Raw genomic sequence first — 25,257 nt, 5'->3', positions numbered from 1 at the left:
GAGTTTGAAACCCAAGAATGCGTGTGTTTCTTTTTTAAGTGATTGTGGGGATTCTGCTTAACATTTCCGAGCCTCCTATAGTTTTTGCTTCCAATAGATCTTTAGCTACCTTATCATTTTACACTGTGCGTCCTTATACAGGCACACCTCTCAGGGTAGAAATCTGAGAATACCTATCTATGAAGATATACACTAGACATATTAAAACTTATTAAATAATTTTATTCTTTTCTCCTTTATATTACTAACAGTAGCCCAGTGTCCAGCATTTTAGAAAACCTGAAGAAATAAAAAAAAAAATTAGGGGTTTACACTCACATGTATAAAAATATATATTCAGATAAGCAAATATCTGCTCATTGCATTGCCCAAGCTTGAGTGCCAAAAATAAATAAACACCTGCCAATCAAATGAGAGGGCTAGATGGTTTTGCTAAAATTCATTTTAACATCTTTAACTGACCAACATGTGCTAATGAAATTCAAGTCGAAGTTATAGCTGGTTAGCGTGAAAGAGAACACTGTGTAGCCACTGAGTATTCCTTAAGCGCAATCCGCTTTGTGCTTGGAACACAGCTCGGTTTCAACAGGGAGCAGCAAAAAAGATCAAGCAAACTTCCAACTTTTCTAATAACCGCCTTATAAAAGAAAAGGAAAGATATAGGAAGTATTACCACCTTATAATGGCCGTGAAAATCAGAATTGTAGGTTTACAAATCTCGGATAACAAAAGCCAACACAGTAAGATTCTTGGTTAGTTAACTTTGATTTTTAAAAATCTACAAAACATAAAATATTTGCTTGCTGGTACAACAGATTTAGTGTACAAGCAATCACCTGAAATATCTTTTCCTCATCAAGTACTTTAACAGTGCAAAGGATCAGCTGTCTCACCTCACACATTCGGTCACCGAAACCTGAAGATGAACCATCTCAGGGAGGTATCATTGCCAAGGAAAATGCAAAGCAGCCCCCAAAATACAATGATTCTCTCCTGTGCCAGACTCTCAAAGGGAGAGATGCAGTTTCTTATAGGAGACGTGAAACAAGTAACTCAAAATGTCCATAAACGAACATAAGATACAGTATTGAACCTTTTGACACAAAAACAATAATTATATTGCTATTTGGAACAGTATTCAACATGGACGAGGAGATCCCGGTGTTCGGTGGCTGGATACTGTATATTGCACTTGGGACATTCCACCAGGCTTTCATTGAGTGCAGCAGAGGGACTTTTTGGTGAGGCAACTTTTACTCTGTTTTCAGACTCTCCTTGGAAAGTGACTAGTGGCTCTGTGATGGCAAGCTCCCGAAGCTGCTTCTGAAAAATAAATGATTGGAGGTGGTTATAAATTACCCAGATGACCCACAAAGTACTAGGATTGGGCGTCTACGTGGATAGGTTGTATTAAAATACTTAGAGCCGGGGCACCTGGGTGGCTCAGTGGGTTAAGCCACTGCCTTCAGCTCAGGTCATGGTCTCAGGGTCTTGGGATAGAGCCCCACATGGGGTTCTCTGCTCAGCAGGGAGCCTGCTTCCTCCTCTCTCTCTGGGCCTGCCTCTCTGCCTACTTGTGCTCTCTCTCTCTGTCAAATAAATAATTAAAAAATCTTTAAAAAAAAAAATAAAATACTTAGACCCAAACGTAGAGATAGACCCATGTAACGAGGCTAATAAAATTTGCTATTTTTTTTTTCTAAAGGGGCAAGTTCAGCCATAAAAAAAATAAATAAGTAAATAACATAGGGGTGCCTGGGTGGCTCAACCTTTAAGTGTCTGCCTTCTATTCAGGTCACAATTACAGGGTCCTGGGATGGAGCCCCTCATCGGGCTCTCTGCTCAGTGGAAGCCTGCTTCTCCCTCTCCCACTCCCCCTGCTTGTGTTCCCTCTCTCGCTGAGTCTCTCTGTGTCAAATAAATAAAATCTTTAAAAAAAAAAAAAAAATTAAAAGTAGCAAAAAATGTTAGCTGATCAAACAGGTTACACACAGAAATGATGAAAAGTATTGCATAATACCTTCATAACTTTCCTTTTTCTTTTTTTTTTTTTGAGGAACTTAGACTAGTTGATAAAGTCTAAAAAGGAATAACGTACAGTATACTCTAAAGATGAAATGACAGCAGGGACACAAAAGCACAGGAAAACTATGGATTCTTTTGTATACCCTCCAGCTTCCTATACTTTGAAAAACAGTAACAGAAATTAATTATAAATTTCAACTTCAAATAATATAAATCGTCAAAATCAATTATGTACTAAAAAACAGTCAAAATGTATTTTGTCTTTGATTCATAAAGAAGCTACAAATGATTTTTTTAACAACTGGGTTTTTTTCCTCCTTCAAAAATTGAGGAATTCTATTCGTAACATTTTGCCATCCGCAAATATTCTCCCCTACTAGTATCATGTATGAAATATGTGCTAATGGGACATAAACACAAACAAACATGGATCCCAATAGGTTTGGTTGAAAAGTTTATTAGTAAGATGAAAACAGTAAGTCAGAAATTACTTTCTCATAGAAAAAAGTCTTATTTAAAAGGTTTATGTTTTAAATGATTATGTGTTCAATGTAACCCACAAAATGTACTTAGTTCAATATGCCTAAAACAGTGTATTAACAGGAACAATCCATTATCACTAAAAATGGCATTTCTTCCTTTCTTTTTAAATAGAAAAACATAGTTTCAGTTGAGAATTTACAACTGCGCTCCCTTCCCCCCACACTCCCCCAGGGCAGCCCCTGTGTCCTGCCTCTAGAATCTACATGCCACGCTAGGGGGTGGCGCGAGTTGGGGGACAGACATGATCCCAGGTACCGCCAAGTCTGGCACGATGCAAAGGCACGTAATGTCCCTTTCCAGGGCTCTGAATTGTTGCTCAAAAGGCAGTGGCTTCACATGAAGCAGGGGTTCTGCCTATGATTTGAGAAATAGCCACTCTTAAGCTGTATCCTCCTAGTTTGGGAACCGGTCTGATAAATCAATGGGAAAATGGTAGCAAGAGAAAGAAAAAGAAAGAGAAAGAAGAAAATGAGTTTTAGTTTAACCATTCCAGACTCACCAAGGATTCCAACTGTGTTATTTGATTTCTTGCTTTTCGGAGCTCCTTAAGAATGACGTGCAGTTGGTGCCGCATATTTTGACGGTCAAGTTTTTCATTTTCAAAGTCTAAAGTACATGCCTGCATCTGGAACAAATGCCCAGGACAAGGAAATCATGGGTTAATATATACTGTCCAGTTCCCCTGACTAGAAGCTTGAACGTTTTTATTAGAGGCAAGCGTGTGCCCTCCCAGCAAGAATTCATCTGAGGACCATGAGATGTTACTAAATGAAGAAGCTACAGCTACAGTTCAGTTCAGTTCAGTTTTCGGTTTATCCAAGGAGCAAAGCCCACACTAAGTGTAGGTGAGTAAGGAGGAGCTTCAGAAGTTGCTGGTTGGACTTTCTCGCCCCCCACCCCCCTTTTGTGGGGAAGGGGAAGAAGGGAAAGCGATGGCTGTTCCCTGGTTTGGAATACACTGAAAACCTCTGCTCTCTGTTCTGAGTTCTCTGGAAGTTATAAGGTAGCCCTCTTGGGGAGATCCCATTAGGCTAGAGTAGGGACTATAGAAGCTGCATGGGGAAGAGTAAAATTTTCCCAGGCCAACATCACCCTGTCAAACAATTGCCATCTCAGCCAATTTGGCTTATCTTAAAGACAGGAATACATGACTATCAGATAGTCACTTAATTTTTTGCTGTTATTAGAGTTTATTAAAAACATCTTGCAGGGGCACCTGGCTTGCTCTCAGTTAGTTAAGTGTCCAACTCTTGACTTTGGCTCAGGTCATGATCTTAGGTTTGTGAGATTGAGCCCCGCATGGAGCATGGGCATGGAACCTGCTTAAGATTCTCTCTCCCCATGCCCTTGCCCCTAACCCCTACCCCCTGCTCAATTGGTTCCACTCTAAAAAAAAAACCAAAAAAACAAAAAACAACAACAAAAAAAACCTCATGACTTTCAAATGGTTCTTCATAGAACAGGGCAAATGTAAGGAAACATCCCATTTCCTAACAAGTTTAGTCAAATATAGCAGCAACCCTGAGAAGTACCTGTTGTTCCAACAGAGCTACCCTTGTTTGTTCCTCTTGATGCTTTAGCAAAGATGTGTAAAGAAACTGGACCTGTCAGATGCAAAAAGAGCCAACGCTGTCATATATGATCTTTTATTGCATGAGCTGGGATGCAGGAGAGGCTCACAAATCTCACATCTCTACTGGGGACCACACCTGCTCGCCGGGCTGAGTCACTGCCGCTGCCTGTCGGGTGGCTATTGACTGAAGCAGCTGAGCAGTCCCACCCTGGCTGAGAGATCCCTGGGGCAGACTGCACGACGTCAAGGAACAGCACCCAACTCTGCAGTACACACACCCACTTCCCTGGAAGTTCTAAAATCCACTAGTATTTCTGAGTAGGATAACAAAGCTGGCAGCGCCTTGCCCTCCTTGCCTGCAGAGGTGGAATAAAATTCCCGACCATTTCTGCTTCATCTTTTGTAAATATCACTGCTTGCGCCTGTAGGCAGAAGCCAGGGTGGTAAAGACTAAGAAGGCAAATGTTACAGATGGTGTTTTAATCCCTCTCTCAACTTTCAGATGTTTAAAAATAACTTCCTATTCCAATAGTAGCAAAAATGAACATCTGCCCAGCCCCTTGATTTTACAAATCACTTTCACATTCTCCCAGCTGACCTTCACAAAAGTCCCAGGAAGCAAAAAGAGATTGTTGTGACTAATTTGACACATCAGAGATCTGCAAGTCAGAGAAGGTAGCTGATTTTCCCGAGGCCACACGTCCTGAACTACAGGCCAGGTATGGACCCTGAATAATGTTTTTTATACTATCCCATACTGCCCAGCAAGATTTAAATGAATGGTTTCTGCTGCAGTAGTATGCAGTTCTAATCATCCTAACTTAGCAACTCCACTGTCACTGACACAGACATCCTGGCAGAAGGTGGGGAGTATAAGAACATGGAAGGTGCTGTGTAAACTCACTTGAGCAAACTGTCATCATGATCAAAGGGCCAGTCTGGGAACCAGTGCCAATTCCCCTCTTTGCTTCACACCTTCTGGCTTCTCATACACCCGTACCTCCTTCTCACAGAGAGCCTCTGTGTACAGGAGGGAATTCCCAGTCACTCAACCGACTGGTTCCTTCATGCCAAAAGGCATTTATCCAAATACCATCTCTGGCCCCTAATTTCTGTGTCATGTTGTCCTGCTTTATATTCTTGAATTTATTTGGTAATTTTGGTGCTTGCTTATGGTCTGTTTCCATTCTAAAGAAGAATCCCATGCAAGGCAGGAACTTGTTTTGTTCCTTGCTTGTTCCCTAGTGGTTAAAATAGTCCCTGACACTGGTAGGTACCGTGACAATTTTGAATTCGGGAGCATGGAAAGTCTTACTTAGGCTCACCTGAGATAAGAGCTCTTCCGATCTCTTCTTCTCTTCTTCAAGTTTTTCCCTAGCAATATCATTCTCTTCCTTGAGCTTTTGTATTTTCTCTGTTTTATGCCTATTGTCTTCCAGATGTTGTACATCTGCCTTTCTTTGTGAAGACAACAGTTGATTTAAGTCTTGAACTTCTTTTTGGGTTTCTTCGTATTTTCTTCGAAATTCACTAAGTTCAAAACTCAACTGAGTTATGGTCTGTCGTTCAACCTCAAGATCTTTTTTTGCATTTGCCAAAAGATGGTTGTAATATTTTTGCTTTTCTTCTTGAAGATAACCTTTGACAAACACATCAGGCACAACACACTTTATATAATAATATTCCTGAGAAGTTAAAACTACACACATTTCTACAAAACAGATCTTACAAAATGAAGAGATAGGGTTGCTGACGGAACAAGAAAGAATTCAGGTTCATTATTTGAACTAAACCTAAAAAACAGAAGAACTGGAAACAGTAATATAGCTATTCTATGGGAAGGGAAAGTAACTAATGTCTAAAGAAGATAAATCAACAAATGGAGACATAAGCTCATTATTTATATATATAATTACCAAAATTAAAAACAAAAATGTTAAAAGCAGCTGCCCTGATGGGAGGGAGAAAGAGCAACTGGGATGGGAAGGAAAGAGAGGGGCAGGCCCTTCTATATCACTATCAAATTACTTTAACAAGAGTTTCTATTACTTTGATAAAACACGTACACACAGAGAACACTATATCACGAAAGAAAGAAATTAGATTTAGCCCACCACTAAAATCTTACTTTAATATTCTTTCTTTCTTTTTTTTTTTAAGATTTTATTTATTTATTTGACAGAGACATAGTGAGAGAGGGAGCACAAGCAGGGGGAGTGGGAGAGAGAGAAGCAGGCTTCCACCGAGCGGGGAGCCTGATTTGATGCTGGGCTCCATCCCAGGACCATGGGATCATGACCTGAGCCAAAGGCAGAGGCGTAGCGACTGAGCCACCCAGGTGCCTCTATGTGTAATACTCTTATAATGGCATTACAATAAAGTAATGTTGTCCCTAATTCTTTTTGTATTTTCTTTTTTACCATTATCTTCATTTTAAATATTTAAACATGAAGCTCCAAGATTAGGAGCCTTGCCTGCCTTTCTTTAGCCTTCTCTTTACATAACTCAGAATTCAAACTTCAGTCCCATTAGGGCTGTCAGTCTTCTAACAAATGCTTTGCATGGGGGTTTCTCTTCTTTTCTCAGCTCATCATCTAGAACTGCTGAACCGATTTCCCCGTCTGTAAAATGAGCCCTCTTGCCCCACCTCTTAGGGTTCTTGTGAAACTCCATGCAAGGGAAACTGCAAAGCACTTGGCAAAAAGCCTGCATTCTCCCTAGGAGCGTTCATTTCAATTCTGTGGGAGACTCAAAAAGACTGAAGAATCAGCTATAAGATGTATTCCTTCTCCTGGGAGTGATATGAATGTGTGAAAGGAAGCAGAGTAAAAAGACAATCAGTGACAAGGCCAACTCCAGGAGAAATGAAGTTGGAGGAGATCTTTGAAGGTGGGGAAGGACGTGGATGAAGGAAAAAATTTCAGAACTGCCAGAGATCCATGACCCTGTGCCTCTGCCCCTTTTCTTCAGAAAACAATGAGAAAACAGACCTGCTAACATGGTCTTTCTTACTTCAGAGTTAGAAGACTTGCTTAATTCACTTTCTAACACATTTATAAAAATATAAATTTGATGAATCTCTTCTTTTGGAAAATGTCAGGCAGGCCTACCCCAAAAGAACATTTCTATACCAGTACCTTCTGATTCAGCCTTTTTGGTCTGCTGTGGGAGTGAATGAGCAGCTGTTTCTGATTTCTGTTCCAACTCGAAGATCTTGGCTAAAAGTCCTTTTACGTAGGCCTCCCGCTGTTGATCATACACAAGCCACTGCTGATTTTTCTCCAGAGCCTCAAAATGAAAATGAAAGCAAATCATTAATAAAATTTTAAAAATTGAATCCTTAAAATGGATAAGAGACCCCCAGTGATGTAGCCTTTCCGAGTACAAAGAAATTGTCATGGGTCATATAGTAGAAATCTACACTACTACATGGCTTGCAACCTGGAGATCCATTGTGACGTCAGGCTCCTTCGGAGCACCTCACACCACAGAGAAGCCGTGTTTTCATGGGGCCAAGTTCATTTGTCTGCTGTCTCCTATACACAATTTGCTTTGCATCTGTCCATGTCTTTCTCCATAAACTAGAACACCTCTGTGGCCGAGGTAAACGAGCCCTGCTCCAGAGACTTCCACCCTACACAACTCCGCTCAGGAGCTCCCCACGCAGACAGAGACACAGTCAGACCCAGCACCCTGGTCTGCTGGTGTCGCCTGCCCAATCTTGCTACCCCTTTCTCCTTCACAGACGCTGCTGTCCAGTAACCTGAACTCTGAACTCCATTTCACGGCTACTTCTCAGAGAATCAAACATAAAGAGCCGCTACCCTCTTTTTCACCAATTCTCATCCTTTACATTCTTACAACACAAGTAAAAATCCCACACTGCGATCACTCACATGGTTTGCACGGGGGCTTAAGAACTCAGTTGTTACATAAATATATGGCTTCATAGTTTTAAAAATTTATATTTTATCAAACAATAAATCATTTGACTAAACATCTTCAGTTTTTTATCTGTGGTTACTATGTCTTTCAAGTAGTAAGTTCCTTGAAGTGGCAGACCATGCTCTTCTGAGAGGATTCCTGGCTTTGTGTATAATATGTACTCCAGAAATCACTTGGTGATAGGATAATACTAATAAAGCAGGCAGTGTCTGTTTATGTTAGTTGGTAACAGGAAACTGATTCACTTTACTGTCACTGCTAACATCGGTTTTTCATTTTGGTTGAATCTTTCTCCAAGAAACTAGACAGGCTCTGATCGGCTTACCTGGCCAATTTGCCTGAGTTTGAAAACCTCATGCCACCGGATCTGTGGCAAGACACTGGCAAAGCCTCACAGAAGAAACTACGTTAACTTAAGTGGGTAAGATGAGGTGGTATATAGGGACAAGGGCATGAAGATTCATGAGGTGGTGAATGATTATCAACTAGGACAAATTCATATATCTTCTCAATCTAGCTCTCACTGTTCTTAACAACTTGATCCTGGAAAATTCAGTCAAAGGCAAAACCGAAGGAGGCTGCCAGGCTAGCCCACTATCTCCAGCAATCACACACAACCCTCCCCCTCCGTCCCCTACCCTAGTTTTGTTATTGAAAGTGGGGCACAGATTCAAGTTGAAAGCTAGCAAAAAAGACAACTGTCTGGTGGTGCTGGAGGGGGAGGGAGGCCTAGAAATCCTTATACAGCATCTCATGGCAATGAGATTATAACAGTTCTCTCCTCTCTAACCTGGAAGTTCAGTCTAAGGAGATGGAACTGTCCCTCTCTCTTTCTTAGTTCCTGAGAGACTGGGAAAGTAAGTCCCAATGACCATTTGGTAGAGAGGCCAGTACATCTAAGCTTGATGTCACACACGTAAAATGTTACGAAGTATCCCAGAAGGAGGCCCACAGAATGACGTGAATGCCCCTTCACAATAGGCAAGCTCATTTTTGCTGAGTCCTTGGGCCCTGGTGCCTGCACTATGACCCGTCAGCCCCCACAGGGATGCCTACTTAAGCAATGTTTCACTGTTGGATCTTGGTAAACCCTGTTTTGGGATTAAGAGAAAAAAGGAAAAAAGTCTCCATTTTTTGCTCAACAATACAGAGTCTCATTTGGAAGGTGATTTCCCCATTACAAGATTAAGAGGAGACACAGGCTATCACCAAAAGCTTTCGGTTGATTAAAACAATGATCACTATTTTGAGGGGAAAAAGAACTACTCTTAATAAGTTCAGTTAAACCTTTCCCCTTTTCTCCCAAAGTGCTAAATCATTTTAATTATATTAGTAACAGAATTTCTGAAAGCTTCATGACACCACTTGCTAAAACTGAAGCTGTGATCCTTTAGACTAACATTAAAATGGTCCATAATCTACCTCTTCCCATTTCTTCAGGTTACAGCCTGGCCATTCATTTCTGGCCTCCACGGCCACCTTGCTGTCCACACAACTACACACACCCTCTGAGCCCAGAATGCCCTAGAACTCCTCCCTAGATCACCTGCCCACTTAAATCCCAGGTTTTCATCAAGTTCCCATGCATCCAAGCCCGTCTTTCAAGGCTCCTCACCATAAGTGTCCTCACCAAGCTCCCTCTCCTGTGGAAGTCAACACGGATTTTAATGTCCATTCAGTCTATTTGACATCTTACACTCATGACCTTGATTGTGTCCTGATGGTAGTTCTTATCTGAACTAGATCATGAGCCCCTGGACAGTTGGGCCCAGGCTTGTTTTGAATTTGTATCGTTCCATTCATGTACTTGATGAATGGTGATGACATGGAGTTGGAGGAACAGTGGTTCCCAAGAACCAGCAAGCACCCATGCAGGTCTCTAGTCCAAACAGAGGTTTGAGAGTATTCGGGAAGGGAGGAAAAGGCATGAAAGAATCTAGAAGTTCCTTATACACAGTAGAACAATCCATTTAGAATGATTCAAAAAGAATTGAACACTTTCAAAAAACTATCACTCATAAACCAAGGAATATATGAAAATGAATTTCAAACCCCTTTGTAACAGAACTATCATAGCTATTTCTATGATTTTAACAAGTGCCTCATATGTACCCCTTGTGCCTTAATTCATCCCAGACCTGTTGGAATCTATTATCACCAGTGGTGGAAGTAACAGGCAGGACATATCATTTCATATCCTTCGGGGCGGGGGGCCAAAAAATGATAGTACAAACATAAATTTCTTGCCAAAAATTTGCCCAGTCCAAGCGGACTGAAGTAAAACATACATACTGGAATACATTTCCAGAAATGCTCAATTCGTTTTGAATCACCCTGCATTTGTTGTAAATGTACTGAAAAAGGAGGGACTCCCCTCCCCCACATGCTGGCGTCTCACCCTAGGGGGTGAGGTGGGAAAGTGGTAAGGAACATACTGGACATTCTCAGTTGTGCATCAAGGCATCTTCTTTCAGGGTAAGATTTTTCTCTCCATTTAAGATAAAAATGGCTGAGCCTCAAGTCTGAAAAGATCTGTCTATATAAAAACTCTTAAGTCTAGAGAGTTCCTCTAACCTTTGGTAGGCTCCTTCTGTGAGCATTGTACGGACTCGTGAGCATCTAGACATGGGGCTTAAAGAATTTTCCGTGTCTGTTTTCTGTAGAACTAAGAAATGGATTAGAGAGACAGAGGCAGTCTCTGGGATCAAAGACTTAGTCCAGGGCCCTCCAGTCACTTGGCCACACACTTTTCTCTCTGCACCTGGCGGGCAGTTATAACGTGAGTCTTCCTCACAGAGCTTAAGGGTTCATTTGTAAAGTAGAGATAATGTACATCTGCTCTGTATTACATTCTTAAATTTAGCTGACAAAAGAGGTAATGTTATAGGACTCAAAAGCATGCACGTATCCAAATATTTATAAATCATATGTGTTAGATGCTAAAGATACCGAATTTTATATCAAATTTTAAAACTGTCCATCATTAAGAAACATTTCAATATAAGTAATTCAAGTCAGCATTGGATGGTAATGAAATTTTCTTCTTTTAAATGAACCTGTCCATACATTACTTAAGTAGGAAAAACAACTATGGGATGAAGATTTGAGGTGCAATATTCCGAAAGGCCAGGTGATGGCGATGTTACTTCAGTAAAGAAGTCAACATTTCTTTCCCCTGGCCTCTTCTCACCAACTTAGGCATTTGCTTTCTTCTCTAAATAGTATGAATAATAAGTGGATTTTGATGGTCATCAATAAATGCTGATATTAGTTTTGCATCTTTAGAGTCACCACTGAATTATTATCTCTTGCAGGTTTGTGTCCTCTCCGTATCTGTTAGGCATGCATTTAACATTTCCTCTTAAGTTATCAGTAAAAATATGGAACAGAAGTGGGCAAAATTGACGAAACTGGAATATGGATGGTAGATTACACAGAAGTATAGTGTCCGTGTTAAATTTATTGAAGTTGCTATCTGGGGGCGCCTGGGTTGCTCAGTCGATTAATCATCTGCCTTCAGCTCAGGTCGTGATCTCAGGACCAAGCTCTCTCCTGCGTGCTTCTCCCTCTGCTCCTACCCTCACTTGTGCTCTCTCTCTGCCTCAAATAATAAAATCTTTTAAAAAAATAAAGTTGTTATTTGTACTGTAGTCACATAAGAGAACATCTCATTCTGAGGAATAGATACTGAAGCATAATCTGTGCATCTCACTCTCAAATAATTCAGAAAAAAAAAATATGTGTTGGGGAGGGTAGGGTGGGGACCGAAAGAGGTATAAAATGGAGCAAAATGTTAACAATGTTTGAATTTTAGTGAAGAGTATATGTTTGCTCTACGTACCATTTTCATTCTTAAGACTTTTCTATAAATTTGAATTTTTTCTAAATAAAAAATTAATAATTATTTCTTTCCTACATTCTGCTTAAAAATCAGATTTTATTATTTTTTAAAAAGATTTTATTTATTTATTTGACAGAGAAAGAGATCACAAGTAGGCAGAGAGGCAGGCAGAGAGAGGGGGAAGCAGGCTCCCTGCTGAGCAGAGAGCCCGATGTGGGGCTCGATCGCAGGACCGGAGACCATGATCTGAGCCAAAGGCGTTGGCTTAACCCACTGAGCCACCCGGGTACCCCTAAAAATCAGATTTTAAAAATTAAAAGCAGGAAATGCCTATTTCAGCTGCCTCTTAGCCTATCTGGTTTGCAAGTTAATGACACTGTACAGTGTTTACAGTACCAACTCCGTGTAATTATTTCAAAATGTCAGTCAGACCAAAATGGTAGTGGAGGAATGACACAGCTAGGCCTTAAGAAAGGTAAACATGGGTTTTTAGGGCTCATTTTAGCATAGCAAATACTGATTCTTTTTTTTTTTTTTTTTAAGATTTTATTTATTTATTTGACAGAGATCACAAGTAGGCAGAGGCGGGGGGAAGCAGGCTCCCTGCTGAGCAGAGAGCCCAATGCGGGGCTCGATCCCAGGATCCTGGGATCATGCCCTGAGCTGAAGGCAAAGGCTTTAACCCACTGAGCCACCCAGGCACCCGCAAATACTGATTCTTAAAATAGGTGGGCAAAGTGTTCCAGGCAGATTTGTGGGAGCTTAGAGCAGGGGTGAGGGCCTGGAACTGCTGAGCTCCCAAAGCAGGATCATGGGACAGCCAGTGTGCTTAGCAGAGTGACAGGTTGCTCTCCCTGGGCTCACAGACAGCCACAGCTAAAACATCTCTTACTTCTCAGATGTGTAAGTTAATACAGTAGCTGGGAGTTTATTGGAAATGCAGAATCTCAGGCCCTACCGGACCAGTAAAATCAGAATCTGCATTTGATGAAGACCCCCCAGTCTCATAGTCACATGTGAGTCTGGGAGGCCCTGCTCAATCTAGACCATTTGAAGGTGAGTTGGGTTAAATTTTACTCCACTTATCTAAAAGCCTCTCTAAAGTAAACAGAGCAGAGGAGCACAATGCGATCCTTAAGCTGGAAAGATAAAACGGAACAAAAAGCTTGGGTATACACGGGTAACATTTCGAAGTTACTTTCATACAAAGAACTGTCATTATCTGAGAATAACTTTAACTGGTATTTGAAGCAGTTGATGCTGAGAAACCTAAAATTATATAGAAGTTTCAGACAACAGCATATATTTTCAGGTACTAATAAAATTAAAATGTTCTAGACACTGGCCAGATAGCAGTGAAAACACCAGACACCATTCCCTCAGTAAACAACTACCAATGTAAGGCTCATATAATAAAGTAAATAAACAAGTAAGTTTAACAGTAATGTGTGATGAGGGGGAAAGTTACAAAAGCAGGAAAAGATAACAGGAATTGTCTTGGAGCTATACTATTAGAAAAGATGGCTAGGCAACTCTCTGGCTCAGGCCCCACTCCCCCCACCCCTCCCACCCAAGAAAGTAACAACTGAGTATTATACGATGAAGTGGGGAAGCGGGTCATGAAGATATCTGGGGGGAAGAGCGTGGGTGGCAGGCAGAGGGAACAGAAAGAAAAAGCAGTGAATTGAAGGAAAAGCTAGAAAGCCTGCACGGTTGGAGTAAATAAAGGGGGAAAGCAGGAGGTGTGTAGATTTATTCCTAGGTACATGCATCTGGTAGGTACTGATACACACAGAATGATAAAGTTCAGTATAACACAACACAAAGAACTCTTTATTTTACTTTTTAAAAAATCTTATTTATTTACTTGACAGAGACACAGTGAGAGAGGGAACACGAGCAGGGGGAGTGGGAGATGGAAAAGCAGGCTTCCCACTGAGCAGGAAGCCTGATGTTGGGCTCCATCCCAGGGCCCTGGGATCATGACCTGAGCCAAAGCCAGAGGCTTAATGACTGAGCCACCCAGGTGCCCCACAAAGAACTTCTTTTGAAAGATCTTTAAAAATTATGTTTCTACTTTATCTTAGTTAACTGTAGGTGAATTACTTTGATAAGGTTACTATAGTACCCCACCATACAGACACTCAAGGGATTTAAATTCTTTTGAAGATCAAATAGACCTCAAAGTACACTTGCTAGATGAAATAAAACAGGAATCTTAAGAGGAACTTAGAGGAGGGTAAACTTGCCAGTTCATATTTCTGGAATCAAAATACCTACCTAATATTTAACTCAAGAATTTTATACTTTGTGTATCTGGTACTGAAACTTGAAAAAATACACTGTGAATAATAGTCCTTATTCAATTCTCAATGAAACACATCAATCTATTTAAGACATAAGTCTGAAATAATATAGCTTTACCAAATATCTAGAATGACCTCATATCAAATTCTATAGAAATGAAGCACGGAGTATACAAAGAACATGTTCCCTTTCAAACTACAAAAGCACATGCATTGGTGATTCAGTGGTAGAATTCTCAAACTACAAAAGCACATCCTGGTTCCAAAGGAAGAATTTCTAATGAATGGGTAGATCTTTCATGGATAAACAAGAGAAGAAATTATAAATTAAGATACACCATAATAATACAATAAGATTTAGGCAAAGAAGGAAAGTTTTTGAACTATTGAGGTGATTTCTAGGACTTTATCATCTAATGAGACCATGGCTAGAGGAAGTGGCCCTCTAGAATGTCTAGAAAGAGACTTATAGGTGGTAACCTAGGGAGATAGACTGTTTTCAAGTCACACCATCAACTCTGTCAATTTCCATGAAATTTAAGCATGAATGAATTAATCCTCTCTTCCCATAACTTAATAAAAGGAAAATGAGGGGTGGCTGGGTGGCTCGGGTCATGATCACATGGTCATGAGATCAAGCCCCACACTGAGCTCCGCACTGAGCGTGGAGTCTGCTTGTCCCTCTCCCTATGCTCCTCTTCATGCTCTCTCTCTCAAATAAATAAATAAATAAATAAATAAAATCTTAATAAATAAATAAATAAATAAAAGGAAATGAGCTTACATCTTTCAACTGTATTTCCATTTCATGAATATCATGCATCGATGAGTTGAAGCAGCTTGTAGCCACAGTCTGAAATAAACCAATATTAGTTAATATCATAAATTTAACAAGAGAAGTTTCCTCATTATATCTGGTTCTAGGATAACACAGTATACTTCACAAGGGCATCTCAAAATCCAGATCTAGTACATGCTGACGAACCATCATGCCAGGTGATGGGTACCAGAGGAGAATGAAGATCTCCTGGAAACGGTCTCAGCAGATTTCAAACCTAATTTGACTTCTGAGGTTCTCTGGATCACTAGCATAACCTCAGTGCATAAGAATTGCCCAGTGATTCTCACCAAAATTAGACAAAACAGTCGGGCTATTTAAAATGAAATCTGGAAAATATTAAATTGTCAAACAAAGGATAAAAATTGTCTTCTAGAATTATATTTGTATTAGTGGTATTAATTAGTATTAGCTCATACAGATTATACAGAACTTAAAACATAATTTCTCTCTTTTTTTTTTTAAATTTTCTCATAGAAGAAATAGAGGTTGGATGGTTGGATGGTTAGGTATCCAGACTAACCAACAAAATTCATAATAAGCTATATTTCAGTCTTCTAACAGTTTTAAAGAAACAGACTTGTGTGAACACTGGCAAGAGATCAGAAAATACTTTTCTCCAAAGATACTCTAGACACTCACCTAGTAGCCCTTTATCCCTCTTGATTTAGTCCTCTTGGTTAAAAACTTGGACAGAGGCAGTTCACCAAACCTCCTCCCTTTTCCCCCTGAGCACATTGTGGACTGTATGTCCCAGCCTTCCCTGCAGTTAGTGAGACCACGAGACTGAATTCTGTCCAATGGCATGTGGGCATAAGAAATATGCCAATGCCAGGCCTGGCCCCCAGATGCTGCCCTCATGCTCCACATGCTCTCTCTAGCTCACAGCTGTACATAGAGGATCTGGTGCAAGGACAAGGAAGCCACTGAAAGGGAGAAAGCTGGATCTGAGTGACTCTGCAGAGCAAAGCCTCCTTCACTCCCACAGGCACTGGACTGTGACATGAGGGAAAAATGAACATTTGTTGTATAAGACCATGAGATTTGGAGGTTGGTTGTTACAGCAATAAAATAGGCCGACTAATACAGAAATTAATGTGGATAGCCCCCCAATTATTATAAGAGTATATTTTCTAAAGTTCTCATTTCTACCAGGATTTGTGTTTCCATATTCAAAAGTGGAGAAACTAGTCCTTGAGCTTTAAGGAAAATTTTAGGCAACCACATTGAATCTATAATTTTCACAAATTTTAGCTGTGTGAATTCTCTAGGAAAACTTAGCCTCTTTAAATTCACCTGTAAAAATACTCAACTGCCCATTGATGAGAGTACATATAAATGTATTGATTCAATCATTCTGACTACTCTAAATGGGAGAGACAGTGCAAAGACCTTTAATAACATTGAGATATTATATCTGAAAGCTACAGATTTTCTTCTATAGGTAGTATTAATAGTTGTAGTGTTAGCATTATGCAAACGTTCAAAATTACAAAAGAATCAAGGATCTGATTAGTAAGAAACCATTTACTGAGCACTTAATGCCAAGTACTATGCAAGGAGATTTACATATATTACAACATTTGGTCTCCAGTATTGTTTCTCTCTCTCTCTCTTTTTTTTTTTTTTTTGGTACCTCTTTATCTCCTTCACCTATTTTAATCTCCAGTATTCTTATCCTAATTTTACCAATGTGTAAACTGAAGTTTAGAAGAAGGGTCTGGCGAATTCTAGAATTGTTTATAAGGCTAGAAAGGGTAAGAAATGTGTTCAGTCTCACAATTAGCAAGTGGCAGAACCAAAGTCTGAAATCATACAGACAAAGCTTTCCTTGTACTGCTACTAGTTTAAACAAAAGAGGGGGAGCAAAAGCACTTGTAGCTCAAAAAAGTATACTTGATATTGTAATTGTGTATCTCAAATTTGAAAACAACAAAATGAAGCCTGTTGTCCTCAGGATAGAAACTACAGGAATAAAAGCTGAGGAGAACCTTCTTAGATGTTGTGGAGACATAATGGATTCTGTATTCTGAATATTCTCTTGCGCAAAACAATTGTCTGGGGAGTGGAGGGAGCCATATTAACTATTTTTGCTTATGGAGAGGGAACCAGGCTATGAATAAAAAATAACCTGTTAGTATACTATTCTGTTTCATCACTTGATAAGGGTGTTTTAATAAAACCACTCTTCACTAGAATTACAAATTGTATCAGAAAGGAAAAAAATCTGGGTTTAAAGAAATGGTGAGTACCTGTGATAAGCGAAGTGTACTGGCTTTGCTTTCAAGTTCAGCAAGCCTTGCAGTGGTAGCAGACAACTGTTTTTTCAATACATCTGTCTCTTCAGACAAGGATTTCAACAGCTGTTCCCTCCTCTCGCCTTCCTTTGTTTTCTCCTCCAGCTGTTCAAGCAATGCAGCGTTGCTGTACCTGGCTTTCAGCTGCTCTCGGAGGCGCTGTATTTCTTTGTCTTTCTCTGTGAGGTGATAAGCATTCTTTTCCCTCTCAGCTTCCAGGACTCGAATTTTCTAGATATAAACTAAGAAAAATCTTAGAACAAAGCCAGGTCAAACATGAAAATAAACAACATACAATAAGCATTTATGAAGGATTTATCATACATCAAGTCAGCATTATACTAGACACCAGGGCCAAAAAGAAAATGAAGCCAAGGTCCTATGCTCAGAGACCTCACTGGGAGGTAAACCAGCACATGAATGCATAAGTGCCATAGTTAGGGGATATATAAAATAAATGCGACACAGACACAGAAAGGAGAAACCAACTCTGTCAAGAGCGGTCAGAGAAAGCTAAAGAAAAGCTGGCTCTCACAAGAATATCTGATGATCATCCTTTCATCTACCAGTTTTAATCATCTTAAAGGCTGAAAGTAGTCATACAAGAGCTACATGCTCATCAATGAACTTTAAGCAACGGAACTTAAAAATTACAGAACAGGGGCGCCTGGGTGGCTCAGTGGGTTAAGCCGCTGCCTTCGGCTCAGGTCATGATCTCAGGGTTCTGGGATCGAGTCCCGCATTGGGCTCTCTGCTCAACAGGGAGCCTGCTTCCCTCTCTCTCTCTCTGCCTGCCTCTCCATCTACTTGTGATTTCTCTCTGTCAAATAAATAAATAAAATCTTAAAAAAAAAATTACAGAACATTACAAGTGGATAAAAATGCATTCATTAACTTGTTTTTGTTAACAAATGATTTGGTATCAGATGTAAAAGATGAGCTTTGAAGGAGGGTTCAAGGATTTAAAAGATAAAGAAGGCGGCTAGTTAAGCGGCTGCAGACATAAGGGACAAAGCACCTCTGAAGAGTCAGTAACAAGTTAACAGAATGACTTCACATGCTAACACGGTAAAAACAACATAAAACTACAAACTTGCTTGGGTGTGGAAGGGAGAAGCAGTTGTTCAAATATTAAATGGGGAAACTGAGTTAGATGACCCTGTGAAAATGATGAGGGGATTTTAGTTGCCTTAAGCCCAAGATAAGGCAGTCGTATGATATAATTTTTTTAAAAAGCCCATATAATTTTAGGCTTTTGAACAGTATAGCATCCAGATTACTGGAAATAATAGTGCAATTTCAAACTTGTGTTTGCCACTGTGCACAATACTGGGTGCAAAGTTCAGAAGGAAAATGAACACATCACAAAGTGTTCAGGAAAGTAACCAGGATGTTAAGAAGTTAGAAACTCTGAAGAATATGGGGTTGGTTTACAGAAAAGTAAAAGAAAGCAAGATTTCCTCAAATATCTGAAAAGTTGTCATATGGATAAAAAATAGACTTGTTCTATGCAGCTGCAAAAGGTACAATTAGAATAAATGGGTAGAAGTTAGAGGAAGTTTAATTTTAATTGATTATACAGGAATGAAGTTTTGACAACCAGTGCTTGTCAAAAATGGAAAGAACTGGAAAGAGATCTCTCAGGGAAGCTAATAGATTCCATCACCAGAATGCAAAATAATCTTTGATAGATCATTTTTCAATGCTCAAATAAGTATTTACCTCAATATGTGGCATTAAAAAGAATAATAAATCATTCAGTTTTATAATGTGCCTATAAAAAGATTTTTAAAGAAATCCAATGATACTATTTAATACAGGTCATTTATTTTTTAACTATGAACAATAAAAGAACTTTTACAAAATAAAATAAAAGATTAATTTTTTTACCTTTTATCTTTTTTAATACTTTATTAATTATTTTTATTAACATATAATGTATTATTTAGCCCCAGTGGTACAGGTCTGTGAATCATCAGGCTTACACATTTCACAGCACTCACCATACCACATACCCTCCCCAATGTCCATAACCCAACCACCCTCTCCCTATCCGCACCCCTCCACAACAACCCTCAGTTTGTTTTGTGAGATTAAGAGTCTCTTATGGCTTGTCTCCCTGCTGATCCCATCTTGTTTCATTTTTTCCTTTCCTACTCCCCAAACCCCCCACTCTGCCTCTCAAATTCCTCATATCAGGGAGATCATATGATAATTGTCTTTCTCTGACTGACTTATTTCACTCAGCATAATACCCTCTAGTTCCATCCACATAGTTGCAAATGGCAAGATTTCATTTCTTTTGATGGCTGCATAGTATGCCATTGTATCTATATACCACCTCTTCTTTATCCATTCATCTGTTGATGGACATCTAGGTTCTTTCCATAGTTTGGTTATTGTGGATATTGCTGCTATAAACATTCAGGTGCATGTGCCCCTTCAGATCACTACATTTGTACCTTTAGGGTAAATACCAAGTAGTACAATTGGTGTGTTGTAGAGTATCTCTATTTTCAACTTTCTGAGGAACCTCCAAACAGTTTTCCAGAGTGGCTGCACCAGCTTGCATTCCCACCAACAGTGTAGGAGGGTTCCCCTTTCTCTGCATCCTTGCCAACATCTGTTGTTTCCTGACTTGTTAATTTTAGCCATTCCAACTGGTGTGAGGTGGTATCTCACTGTGGTTTTGATTTGTATTTCCCTGATGCCGAGTGATGTTGAGCAATTTTTCATGTGTCTGTTGGCCACCTGGATGTCTTCTTTGCTGAAATATCTGTTCATGTCTTCTGCCCATTTCTTGATTGGGTTATTTGTTCTTTAGGTGTTGAGTTTGATAAGTTCTTTATAGATTCTGGTTATTAGCCCTTTATCTGATATGTCACTTGCAAATATCTTCTCCCATTCTGTCAGTTGTCTTTTAGTTTTGTTGACTGTTTCCTTTGCTGTGCAAAAGCTTTTGATCTTGATGAAGTCCCAATAGTTCATTTTTGCCTTTGCTTCCCTTGCCTTTGGTGATGTTTCTAGGAAGAAGTTGCTGTGGCTGAGGTCAAAGAGGTTGCTGCCTGTGTTCTCCTCAAGGATTTTCATGGGTTCCTGTCTCATATTTAGGTCTTTCATGAGTCTGTTTTTGTGTGTGGTGTAAGGAAATGGTCCAGTTTCATTCTGCATGTGGCTATCCAATTTTCCCAACACCATTTGTTGAAGAGGCTATCTTTTTTCCATTGAACATTCTTTCATGCTTTGTCAAAGATTAGTTGACCATGGAGGTGAGGGTCTATTTCTGGGCTCTCTATTCTGTTCCACCGATCTATGTATCTGTTTTTGTGCTAGTACCATACTGTCTGGATGATTACAGTTTTGTAATAGAGCCTGAAGTCTGGAATTGTGATGCCACCAACTTTGACTTTCTTTTTCAACATTCCTCTGGCTATTTGGGGTCTTTTCTGATTCCATATAAATTTTAGAATTATTTGTTCCATTTCTTTGAAAAAAATTGATGGTATTTTGATAGGGATTGCATTAAATGTGTAGATTGCTTTAGGTAGTGTAGACATTTTCACAATATTTGTTCTTCTAATCCATGAGCGTGGAACGTTTTTCCATTTCTTTGTGTCTTCCTCGATTTCTTTCACTGGTACTTTATAGTTTTCTGAGTACAGACTCTTGGCCTCTTTGGTTAGGTTTATTTCTAGGTATCTTATGGTTTTGGGTGCAATTGTAAATGGGGTCGATTCTGCAATTTCTCTTTCTTCTATCTTGTTGTTGGTGTAAAGAAATGCAACTGATTTCTGTGCATTGATTTTATATCCTGACACTTTACTGAATTCCTGTATGAGTTGTAGCAGTCTTGGAGTGGAGTCTTTTGTTTTCCACATAAAGTATCATATCATCTGCAAAGAGTGAGAATTTGACTTCTTTGCCAATTCCGATGTCTTTAATTTCTTTTTGTTGTCTGACTGCGGAGACTAGGACTTCTAGTACTATGTTGAATAGCAGTGGTGATAGTGGACAACCCTACCATGTTCCTGACCTGAGGGGAAAAGCTGTCAGTTTTTCCCCCATTGAGAATGATATTCGCTGTGGGTTTTTCATAAATGGCTTTGATGATATGGAGATATGTACCTCTATCCCTACACTTTTAAGAGTTTTGATCATGAAAGGGTGCTGTACTTTGTCAAATGCTTTTTCAGCATAAATTTTTAAATCTAATAAGTTCCTAACTGCTTTATTGATTATGCCATAACAAATTATAAATTAGAGAATCTGAAATATAATTTAACAGTATACAGTTTAACAATATATGTGATGATTTTATCTCAAAAAATCTGAAAACAAAGATTACTTGGAAAGCAGCCAGTATATATGATAAAATGGGTTTTTAAGCACTCACGTTAAAATCTGAACTCCATTGAACACTTAGAAATTGTTAAAATTTGATTTTTTACATTTAGTGAAAGAGAAGAAAAACTAAATTACAATGTTATTGGGAAAATACTTTCGCATCTCTAACAGTAAAGCTTATTACAATTTGAAAAGGTTTTTAAGGCCACTCACCTCCAAAAGTCTGTGTCTGTCTTTATCAGTCAACTTTCCTTTTCCACTTGTGATTTCATCCACCGATGTTTTTAAGGCCGCAATTTCTCCCCTAAATTTTTCTAATGCAGTTTCTGATTTGGAGTTACTAGGCTTTGATCCCCATTTACCTTTAATTAAACCTTTGGGACTTCTGGAAGACATCCCTGAAACTAACTGTAAAAAAATAAAAATACAATTTTATTTTTAAATAAGTCTAAGTTTAAAAGGTCAAGTCTGAAGCTTGAAAAGGTCTAACAACCTATTTGCTAAATAGAAGAACATTTCCCTCTCCATAGACGTGACATAACAAAACCAGTGGGATATGGGAGAGGGACTGGGAAAGGCTTCTGGCTTGCTGGTATCAATATTTATTTTTTAATCTAGGTGGTAGATGCATGGGGAGCATTCACCTCTTAAAAATATGCCAACTTCTCTTGATGCACACGGAGTAATGTACCAAATTGTTGAATCACTATATTGTACTCCTGAAACTAACATAACACCATATGTTAACCATACTGGTCTTAAAACCAAAAAGTTTTTAAAATATGTCAACTTGGATGCTTATGTTTTGTGCAGGATTCTGTATGTGTATCATGCTTCAGTGAGAAAGTTTTGTTTAAAAAAGGGGATCAGTGATTAAACCATTAAGTGGACGCTGAATGAAATAGATCACAAACACATATTTTACCCAAGAATAAAAAGCTAGTGGTAAATGATATAATTCTGAGAACATATATTCTGAGAACATAAGCACTGAATGGCATTACTTAACATAATGATATGTCCTATTTTAGAAGACAGATCTAGTTCAAATCTATGTAAATAGTCAGCTGAGAGAGTACAGTAGGGAAAAGTGAGGAGAATCCAAGATCAGGAAAAAGAGACACAATACTCAAGAATTAAGAATAAGAGGCCAAATTAAGTAAGAAGAAGCTTAGAATCTGCTAACAGTATTAGTTAACAGTTTAGGAGAAGTGTATATTAACTCTAGGAGCAAAATCTATAGTGAAAAATACTGTGGATATAGTAACAGTAGCTTTAATTAGGGAGATTAAGAAACATTTGCCACCTTATGGTCCCAAGATAAAATAGTGATGACTGAGAAATTTAGAGGAATATGGCACCATTCATGCATTCAAAAAATATAAGAAAATCTGATTTACCAGGCAGCATTAATCAGAAAAAGAGAGAAAGAGAGAGAGAGGAAGAAACAAAAGAAAAAGACATGTTCCCTTACAAAATGGAATTGTCAATCCAGTAAAGAAGGCAAGAAATAACAAAGACACAAATTCTCAAGTAGTAAAGTTTCTCAAGTTGTAAAGTTAACACTACATAGAAAATGAAAAGTAGTGAGAAGTGTTTCCAGTAAAAATTGAGGAGACCTAGGCCTCTCTGTAAAACTGACTTTTGGAGTCATCCTGTATGAAATCAGAGAGCCTGAAAACACTAGAGCTGTGTTAACTAAGTTGAACAGACCATCTAGGGAAGGTTAGTACTGGATTTTTGCCCAAGGTGGCAGACTAAGATAACTAGTAAATCAATTAAGGCTAATGCAAGGCTATGGTATCTTGTTTTGTTTTGTTTTTGTTTGTTTTTAAAGATTTTATTTATTCACTTGACAGAGATCACAAGTAGGCAGAGAGGCAGGCAGAGAGAGAGAGGAGGAAGCAGGCTCCTTGCGGAGCAGAGAGCCTGATGCCGGGCTTGATCCCAGGACACTGGGATCATGACCTGAGCCAAAGGCAGAGGCTTTAACCCACTGAGCCAACCAGGTGCCCCAAGGCTATGGTTTCTTGAGAACCTGCTGCCACAGGAAGTTCTTCCCTGTAGGGTTCTGTTAAGAACACATTGTTGACATGGTTTAATGGGTTGATAAGACAGAAAACTATTTTTCAACCAAATCACTGAAACACAGAATGGTGGAACTATATAGGTCAGTAGAACTGGAAGGAACCTATGGACATTAGTTCCTGACCTCTGGACAAAACTCTTGCAATGAAACACTCTCCTGTTTCTAGCTTCTGGACTGGACCCTGCTGGGATCTCACAGCGCCCCACCACTTAGTCCTACCAACCTCCCTTCCCTGTTTCTTCTATCCTCGGCAGGCTGATACTCACAGGGCTCACACTTCTCAAACTTTGACCCACTGTCCCTTCTTCTGGAAGCCTTCTCTCTGTATAAGCTAATATGCCATAGGACACATTGTTTACTCCCACCCTACATCCGCTTTTTAAATTTGTTCAACAGTTGTTTCAGGGGCTGAACTTTGAATTATTTTTGTCACTCACAGCACCTAACAGCAGCTGCTCAATACGTATTTATTGCTTGGCTGAAGAGATCTTAGAAATGCTGGACAGGAGGTGACCGAACAAACCGCGATCCAACAACCTCCACAAGGCATAGGCTACAGGCCACTTTCTTCCCAAGCGGAGGCAAATCTTACAAAAACGAGGCGCCTGGGTGGCACAGTCGGTGGTTTCAAGCTCAGGTGGTGATCTCAGGGTGCTGAGACGGAGCCCCAAGTCGGCTCCCTGCTGGCAGGGAGTCTCCGTAAGAGTCTCTCTGCTTCTCCTTCTGCCCTCCCTCTTGTGCATCCGCTCTCCCTCTCTCGCAAAACAAACAAATAAATAAATCTTTTAAAAATCTTACAAAAACCCTCACACGGGAGCTGTGTGGGCAAACAGGGAGGCAAAGGAAACCTGCAAAATGAGGCACTTTTTTTTTTTTCACCTCTAAAATGAAGATGTTTGTAGAACAGACATGAACGTGCTTGGTAATGGGCAAATTGATGTTTTTACGAAAGACCATAGCCAAGTCGCTTGGCCTCTCCGTAACAAAAAAAAAAAAAAAAGGGAAAGAGGATGGTAGTACCCACCGCAAAGCTGTAAGGAAGGTTCCACACGCCGTAGATCGTGAGGCTCCCAACCCGGTGCCAGGCAAGCGCCAGGGAAAAGGGACATGTATCAGGACGGGCAGAGATTGAGTCGAAGCCGACGCTGTCCGCTCACTGATCCCGCCTCCCTCGCCGTCAGATCTGCCTCGGGGCTGCGGGCCCTGGTCGCCCTTGTCACCCTCGGCTGTCGCCTCCCCACCGCCAGCCGGCACCTGAGGCCAGTGCCGGCGTTCGCGTCCGCTCAGTCACACCCTGCGGCACGGGCGCCGCTTCCGGGAGTTTGAATCCCGCGGCTGCGGGGCGGGGCACGTCACTGCCGGCGGGGGCGGGGCCGGCAGGAAGGGGGCGCGCCACAAGCGGCGGTTCGCGGCTCCCCGATTGGCTGCGGCCTCCAAGGGGGCGGGGCCTAGAACT

General features: G+C 40.0%; 1 protein-coding gene across 2 annotated transcripts; it reads right to left on the bottom strand.

Moving 5' to 3' along the window:
* Positions 1 to 227: 227 nt before the first annotated feature.
* On the bottom strand, positions 228 to 25,103 carry CEP55 (centrosomal protein 55). 2 transcript variants are annotated; one of them, XR_006383336.1, is made up of 10 exons: positions 24,826 to 25,103; positions 21,926 to 22,120; positions 17,324 to 17,599; positions 15,018 to 15,086; positions 7,279 to 7,429; positions 5,467 to 5,780; positions 4,101 to 4,172; positions 3,068 to 3,193; positions 894 to 1,323; positions 228 to 279 (listed from the first exon to the last, which is right to left on the bottom strand). XR_006383336.1 is itself a non-coding variant. In XM_044240120.1 (9 exons), exons 2-9 carry the CDS (start codon positions 22,106 to 22,108, stop codon positions 1,123 to 1,125), a joined length of 1,392 nt encoding a protein of 463 aa, XP_044096055.1. In that variant the 5' UTR covers positions 22,109 to 22,120; positions 24,826 to 25,103; the 3' UTR covers positions 228 to 1,122. The 2 variants fall into 2 exon arrangements, 1 of the variants encoding a protein (XP_044096055.1); XM_044240120.1 differs by having other exon boundaries at positions 228 to 1,323.
* Between the last annotated feature and the right edge of the window lie 154 nt (positions 25,104 to 25,257).

The sequence above is a fragment of the Neovison vison genome, chromosome 2 (assembly GCF_020171115.1).
Source record: "Neovison vison isolate M4711 chromosome 2, ASM_NN_V1, whole genome shotgun sequence".
In the NCBI taxonomy this organism is placed as follows: Eukaryota; Metazoa; Chordata; class Mammalia; order Carnivora; family Mustelidae; genus Neogale; species Neogale vison.
The sequence above is the reverse complement of the archived record's forward strand: the minus strand, read 5'-3'. Positions and strand labels throughout refer to the sequence as shown.

Bases quoted from the DNA above. Each gene is read 5' to 3' on its own strand.
- CEP55 (XM_044240120.1), bottom strand. From the start codon at position 22,108: ATGTCTTCCAGAAGTCCCAAAGGTTTAATTAAAGGTAAATGGGGATCA. The intron at 4,173-5,466 runs GTGAGCCTAAGT...TGCATCTGACAG, and splicing joins CGGAAGAGCTCTTATCTCAG to GTCCAGTTTCTTTACACATC. The intron at 1,324-3,067 runs GTGAGTCTGGAA...TTTATTTTTCAG, and splicing joins TAACACAGTTGGAATCCTTG to AAGCAGCTTCGGGAGCTTGC.